The following is a 7,663-nucleotide window of genomic DNA, read 5'->3' on the forward strand; positions in this document are numbered from 1 at the left end:
AAAAAATAGGCAAAACACTATGTAGGGGTGTTTTAGTCATTTTTGTGCTACAAGTACGTAAAGAGTGCTATCATGAGACGAGTCGAGCATACGAGTTTCTTCCGAGTGACCGGTACCACAACTGTCGCATTTCTGGGAGCTTCGCTGCGAAACTGTGAACGAACTATCGTGGAGAAAACTGAATAGTGAGAAATTCCGTTTTTAGGTGACAGACACAGCGGTCTGCTAAGTCAGTTACCGTGTAAGGAAGATTCTCTTCGCTAGACTGCTCTGCTCTGTTCAGCTCGCTTCTGGAGGAGGGACGGCACCAAAGCCTCTCCGAGCGCTTTTTAAGAGCCAGTTGGAGAGAGAAAGAGGTGACGTCCAAGTAATTGAAGTTCAAGAAGAAAACGGGAAGATAGAAGCAAAATCAGAGAAAACGCACCAACTCCCTAACAACAAATCACCAATTTTCTATTACTGGGCGCCTCTTCCCATTTCGTGTCTTTCTTTATTGTCCCAACTCTCAAGTTTTTGGCGTTTCCCCATCTGCTTAGGAGTTTTTTAAAGTCTGTTGTTGAACTACTGCTTGGACTTGCCAAGAATTGTTCTTCCGGTTTAAGATATAACCAATTTTTTAGGGTGTTGCAGGAATTGGAGACGGTGTCTCTTCGTTCAGGTCTCATTATGGTTTCCAATACTCGAGATGAGAATGGCTTTCCTTTAGCAAAGATTCGGTGGTTTGGTTTTTGAAGAGAGATTGTTTTCTAATGATTAGCAGTGTAGTTTGGTTTTTGAAGACTGCAAATCAGTATCTGCTCAAAAATCAGCTCACTATCTTGGTCTTTTCATCTGTGAAACTGGTGTTTTCGAGACATTGCAGCGAAATGAGTTTTTTCAATCTTGACTGTCGCTATTGGTTCAAGAATTTAGGATTTTTATGCATTTGAAGACCTTCCCCTGTTTCAGGCTTCTTTATCTAGACCATCACTTATTTCACTACTTGAAGCTGTGCTCTATCTTATTTAGTCATTCAGGAGGCTGTTTCATTCTCTGACTTGTCTTGCTATGAAATAGTTTCTCATGTAAATGACTATCTTGAGATTTTGAGCCTTTCAGTATGGATCTGGAAGCTAGTGATTATCAGAAAAACTTCAAGGTAAGCTGATTTTTCGCGAGACTCGGAAGCTTATTTATCTACCTTGAGTAACAAAATTTATCGGTTCTACCATTTTTGTTTGTAGAAAGAATCGTGGAGGACCGTATTGACATTGGCGTATCAGAGTTTGGGCGTTGTCTATGGGGATCTAAGTATCTCCCCACTCTATGTTTATAAAAGCACCTTCGCGGAAGATATTCAGCACTCAGAAACGAACGAAGAGATATACGGGGTTCTATCTTTCGTCTTCTGGACTCTTACATTAATACCACTGCTCAAGTATGTGTTCTTAGTGCTTCGCGCAGACGATAATGGTGAGGGGGGGACATTCGCCCTCTATTCAAAGCTCTGCCGTCACGCTCGTGTAAGTTTCCTGCCCAATTGTCAGGTGGCGGATGAAGAGCTTTCGGCCTATAAGAAGGATGCTTTTTGTAGTCCTCGGCCCCACACAACCGTAGGATCCCGGCTGAAATCACTATTGGAGAAGCATAGGGTGTTGCAGAGGTTTTTGCTGGTATTAGCCTTGATTGGGACTTGCATGGTCATTGGCGATGGAGTACTCACTCCAGCAATTTCAGGTATTCAATCTGATGGGGAAGGAGTTTTTTTTTTTTTCTCTTGGGAATTGGAGTAGTAAATTAATATGCAGATTATGTACCTAATAAACCCTTGGATTGTGGTGGCTTCTGCAGTTTTCTCAGCCGTCTCAGGGGTGGAGCTTTCCATGGCTAAAGAACATCATAAATGTAAGATTCTTAACCCTGTTTCACCTGTTTTGAGAAAGTCCGCAGCAAGTGAAGTGGTGAGAACATGGAAAGCTTAGTCATGAGGATATTCCACGTGAAAGGAGTCGTTAAGAATTCACCACATGAACCACAGAGTAGCCAGAGTTTTAAACAGGAAGGTGGCATGGGCAAACTAACAGCCCTAAGAACCCAACGAGCTTCTGAAGTGGTCCATCTTGATCGTCTTACTGTTTTATGCATTTCGCTGTCATGTCTGCAAATGAGGGCTCCTGTGCATCTTGATCGTCTTACTGTTTTATGCATTTCGCTGTCATGTCTGCAAATGTGGTCTCCTGTGCATCTCTTGAATAATCTAGCATAGAATTTTTTTTTTGTTAGTTGTCATTGATGAGCTATTAGATCATAGCGGTCTTAAGCTCCATGCACATGCCAAGTCCGTAATTTTGCACTAGGAAATAGTTCTGCGGGTATTTCTAGATTCAGAAGCGGAACGTTGGGTCACATCTCCATTTAGTGTTGAGTGATACGGCTGTGACTTGCCAGCTTACATCAGTGATCTTAATTCATGGTAAAAGAGTGTGGATAAGTATGAAATTTATGATGGTCAGATCCTCAAAACCTATTTAGGTCAATGAAATGGTGAAAAAAATTTAATCATACATTTGGGAGTTTTGCCTTAGAAAACGGGTGTAGTTGATTCTAAGGATTCTCAGAATTTTCTGCAAAAAATGGTTTCAGATATAGAAACAGTCAGCAAATGTATGACAGCCATATAAAGGAGTGAGAGAGCTTAAGATGACTGATCAGTGTGTTTTATCAACATCACTTAAAATTTTTAGCTGTAACTCTTTCCTTGATATATGGGAGATCATTGCAACACAGAATAGCTCTGTTAAGTAGAGAATCATTTGACTGCAAGTGATAGATAACTGCACCTTTGTCCCTTTTCCTCTGCTCTGTAGTAGTTGAAGCTTGAATTCATGATGAATACACCCAACAGATCTAGGGGGGATGCTTTGCTATGCTGCATATCATGATGATCACATATCAAGCTTTTTGATGCTGTGCATAAGTATGTTATCGAGGATATGACCTACTCTGTCCAAGGATGCTTTACATGGAGATCTATTAGACGTTTATATAGTCCTTAAGGATGGATTGCTCTTTTCGGAAGGCTGTCTGATGAATCTTGAGGGGCTGCTAGGGAATCAAGTACAGTGGATCAGTTACAGGGAAATATGCTATAGATTTTGTTGGTCAATGCATGTGTGTGAGGTGCTGCACAGCAGAAGGCGAGAAAGCACAAGTAATAGCTTGAATTTCCATATTGAATTCTATATGTTTCACTGATTTTTTGTCATGTGATACATCTTATGTTGCCCTTGGTCTGGATTCTTTTTGTCGGCAAGACTCTCTGAATGTTCCTTGGGTATTTCGTCATACCTATTTCTAATGGGAAGAAGCAACAGGATTTTCTAGAGCCCTGTAGACACACTTCGAAACCAATTTGGTCTTTCATCTGGGAAATGGTGATTTTGAAGTTTTGAACGTTTGCCCACCTTACAGCAACAATTCTCGTTAATTTGATATTCTTAGTATTGGCTCGATTTTTTGGTCACGTAAATGCTATCCACTTTCTTATATATGCATTTAACTAAAATTTTGAAAATTTTGCAGATGTTGAGGTTCCTGTGGCTTGTGTCATACTCGTGTGCTTGTTTTCACTTCAACACTATGGGACCCATCGTGTAGGATTCCTGTTCGCACCAATTGTCGTAACGTGGCTTCTATGCATCAGTGCAATTGGTCTATATAACATCCTCCACTGGAACCCACATGTATATCAAGCACTGTCCCCATATTACATGTACAAATTTCTGAGGAAAACCCAGAGAGGAGGCTGGATGTCCTTGGGTGGCATTCTTTTGTGTATTACTGGTATTTAAATTTGCTAATTAATGAATTGTTCGTTTCTTATCTTATTCTTGTCTTTTAAACAAATCTTCAGCTACCTATTTTCATGGTTTCAGGTTCAGAAGCCATGTTTGCAGATCTTGGACACTTCTCTCAGTTTTCAATTAAGGTATATAATTTCAAGGTTAATACTGTTTGGTAACTAAAAGTTACATGATATAGATTGTGAGGGAACATGAGGGGACCGATGTATGTCTTAGAGCATAAATGACAGAAAATGGTTCACTTCTCGAGTATTTAACATGTGGGGGCAAAAATGTATTTACGTTCACCTTTGACAACTGTTTGTAGTTCAAAACATCTCTTGGATGGTCTACACCTAGAGGTTTTACAGGTTAAAAATAGTGAAAAACTGAGTGCATTGGTTTTATGTACCACCAAATGACCCTCTGGTCGGTGGGTGGCAGATTGAGTGTTTGACTCTATGGGCACATTGAGGGATGAGTAATCATGTCTCAAAGACATGAGACATCTGGTCAGACACCCAACAGATTCTGTTTATTATAGTGTTGTTCCTATATTAGGCAATGGCATGTAATTAGTACACAATTGTCTCATTGAGAGCATGAATGGAAATAATAGTTATATCGATGTTAGTTCAATTTTGTAGGGTGTTGGCTTCTCAATTTTATTTATGGTCGTCCTTGGCATGACATAAGTATTATTTGACTACACAAAAGAATGTAACTGTAAACATCTTTCTTACTGCTTGTGAACAATCTGCAGATTGCTTTTACTTTTTTTGTCTATCCTTCTTTGATCCTTGCATACATGGGGCAAGCTGCATATCTGTCAAGGCATCATGCAATCGAAAATGACTACAGAATTGGATTCTATGTCTCTGTTCCAGGTATCGATTATTGCCTCTCCTTTTGAGATGCCTTTAGTGATAGATGACTTTCTGACATTTGCGTTCTTTTTTTCTAAATTATGTCAGAGAGTTTACGGTGGCCTGTTCTGGTTATAGCCATCCTTGCAGCTGTTGTAGGAAGCCAAGCCATCATTACAGGAACTTTCTCTATCATCAAACAGTGCTCTTCTTTAGGTTGCTTTCCGAGGGTGAAGATTGTCCACACATCTTCTAAGATTCATGGTCAGATTTACATCCCAGAGATCAACTGGATTCTAATGCTTCTATGCTTGGCTGTAACTGTGGGTTTTAGAGACACAAAACGCATGGGTAATGCATCAGGTATGTACTTTTAAATATTAAATGTTTTTATCCTTCCCATGAATATCAAACTTGGTTTCTTATGTTAGCTGCATATGCTATCTTCTAAGTCACTTCAAGCTGAGACCTCTTCAGTGCACAAATCACTAACACTTACTGTTTTCTGTGAATAGAAACCAATAAACTTTGTGCAGTCTATGTCCATTTAACTATCTAGCCCAGTTATTTCATACTTAAAAGACATTTCCTTGTTTAGCAAGGTGAAGTGGGTTTTTTCGCCCTTTGGTACTTCCATGGTTTGCTTTATCAGTGTTGGTATCGGATATTATACCAGCCAAATTATGTGCATTTGCTAGTCTGGCTGATTTAAAGCACCAAATGGGTGTATCACTCCATAAAAATCCATTCCTAGCAGCAAAAATGTACTCCTTAATTCTGCTTGGATGAGCTATAACACCCATCTCATGTCCATGTGAAAGGTGTTAAATGGTGATTTATACCATTGGCTTTATTGTTCTCTTGCATAGGAATCGTAAGACAATCCAAAGCAGTTAAACAATTTCATGCATGCTGACAGTCAGTAGGTGCACAGCTTCAAAAAAGCTGTTGTTGCATCAGAATATATGCCTCCAATGTCTCACAGTCATCATGCATGTGGTGCATTGCTGTGTTAAATCTGACTCCTCCAAATTCCATTTAAATAGGTTTGGCAGTTATAACAGTGATGCTGGTTACCACTTGCCTGATGTCTCTGGTGATCGTCCTGTGCTGGCACCAAAGTATTATCCTTGCCGTGCTCTTCATCTTCTTCTTTGGTTCTATTGAAGCCCTCTACTTCTCTGCTTCTCTCATCAAGTTTCGTGAAGGTGCATGGGTCCCCATCGCCCTTGCAATGATCTTCATGCTTGTAATGTATGTCTGGCACTATGGAACGCTCAAGAAATACGAATTTGACGTCCAGAACAAAGTATCTATCAATTGGTTGCTGAGCCTTGGACCCAGTCTAGGTATTGTACGTGTTAGGGGGATTGGGCTCATACACACTGAGCTTGTTTCTGGGATACCTGCCATATTTTCTCACTTTGTCACAAACCTGCCTGCGTTTCATCAAGTCCTCGTTTTTCTCTGCATCAAATCTGTTCCAGTCCCCCATGTTCAGCCCGAAGAACGGTTCCTAGTGGGCCGAATTGGGCCAAAAGAGTATAGACTTTATAGGTGTATTGTACGTTATGGATACCGGGATGTACATAAAGATGACATAGAATTTGAAAATGACCTTGTTTGTAGTATAGCAGAGTTCATCCGATCAGAAAGACCAGAAACCACTGGATCGGATGAGTTGGAGAAGGAAGATGAAAGGATGACTGTCGTTGGTACATCAACTCGTATTGATTCAATAAAATTATGGGAAGGTGACGACAGTGTGCACACTGATTCAGCAGGCACATCTGAGTTAAGGGAGATCCACTCTCCAGTGGGGGTGAAGAAAAGGGTGAGGTTCGTGTTGCCAGAGAGTAGCCCAAGAATGGAGGTCAGTGCAAGGGAGGAGTTGGAAGAGCTGATGGAAGCAAGGGAATCTGGGATGGCATTCATACTTGGCCATTCATACGTGAGAGCAAAGCGTGGGTCAAGTTTGTTGAAGAAGATGGTAATTGATGTAGGATATGATTTCTTGAGAAGGAATTGCAGGGGGCCAGCTTACGCCCTGAGCATTTCACATACTTGTACGCTTGAAGTGGGTATGATTTATCATGTCTGACTGGAGAAAGGGAGTTTTGTATCGCCACTATGGTTGCATAGATGAAAAGTTTGTACATGATACAGATTAATAGCGTTTCTGGAAGAAATTAAAAGTTTTTCAGAACAAAAAAAAAAAAAAAAACACCCAATTCGAAGCAGACAGCCTTCAAATCCAAAAATGGCTCCACAGTCGGAATTTGCGTATTTGGGGAAGAAACAAAACACCGCAGGGGTCAATGGAGAAGAAACCTGACCTTAACAGGTCGAGAGCAAATGGAAGTCAATCTGGTCTGTCCTTATTTTAGTGAGATAAAGATGGAATTAGGGAGGGAACATGATTTTGTTGGAACGACGATGCAAGAGTTGAGACAAGAGCATCGTGGAACGAGGAAGCATGCGTGCTGAAAATTCAACAGTTTCACCGATTCAAGCAAAATGGGCTGTCATCCTCCGGGAGAGAACGAGTCCAGCAAGCCAAGACTGAAAGTCCTCCCACTAAAAGTAGTCGTTAGTGGGGGAGAATTGACATCCGCCAGCCGGAGACTCGCTTTGAGACTACTGTTTCTGGTTCCGGATAAGCGATCGATGCGCACCCCTTGCTTGAACCTAAAGAAAATCCAATTGCTTGTTTCAAAGTTCAAACCCCTTCTGTGCATGCATGCCTTTCTTTACTCAATTAATAAAATCCTGCACTTTCCGGTTCTTGCCTCCCCAGCATGACAAAGATACGTGCCGTTTCTCCTTCTTTTTATTTTTTTAATGACCGACTCTTCCATCATTCTACGGATCAACACTGGGTTTTCTTTCTTTATAGGAAAAAGACAGGAAGAACATGTCTACTGTCTTATCTAATCCTTGCAAGATATTAAACAAAACGTTAGTCTTCCTGGGAGA

The 7,663-nt window shown here is 40.8% G+C and overlaps 1 protein-coding gene across 1 annotated transcript; it reads left to right on the plus strand.

The window, feature by feature from the left end:
• The first annotated feature begins 279 nt into the window (after window positions 1–279).
• LOC137936145 (potassium transporter 6-like) lies at window positions 280–7,463 on the plus strand. The gene is made up of 8 exons (XM_068780702.1): window positions 280–1,138; window positions 1,224–1,716; window positions 1,831–1,884; window positions 3,562–3,822; window positions 3,915–3,967; window positions 4,585–4,708; window positions 4,796–5,050; window positions 5,734–7,463. Exons 1-8 carry the CDS (start codon window positions 1,100–1,102, stop codon window positions 6,786–6,788), a joined length of 2,334 nt encoding a protein of 777 aa, XP_068636803.1. The 5' UTR covers window positions 280–1,099; the 3' UTR covers window positions 6,789–7,463.
• Window positions 7,464–7,663: the final 200 nt, after the last annotated feature.

This window comes from Aristolochia californica, unplaced genomic scaffold (assembly GCF_029961685.1).
Source record: "Aristolochia californica isolate CCGP_79_NKW_82.1479 unplaced genomic scaffold, dmAriCali1.0.hap1 SCAF_7, whole genome shotgun sequence".
Lineage (NCBI taxonomy): Eukaryota > Viridiplantae > Streptophyta > Magnoliopsida > Piperales > Aristolochiaceae > Aristolochia > Aristolochia californica.

Excerpts from the sequence above, each read along its gene's own strand:
- LOC137936145 (XM_068780702.1), top strand. The coding sequence starts at position 1,100 with ATGGATCTGGAAGCTAGTGATTATCAGAAAAACTTCAAG. Across the intron at positions 1,885-3,561 it reads GGCTAAAGAACATCATAAAT|ATGTTGAGGTTCCTGTGGCT; the intron begins GTAAGATTCTTA and ends AAAATTTTGCAG. Across the intron at positions 5,051-5,733 it reads ACGCATGGGTAATGCATCAG|GTTTGGCAGTTATAACAGTG; the intron begins GTATGTACTTTT and ends CCATTTAAATAG.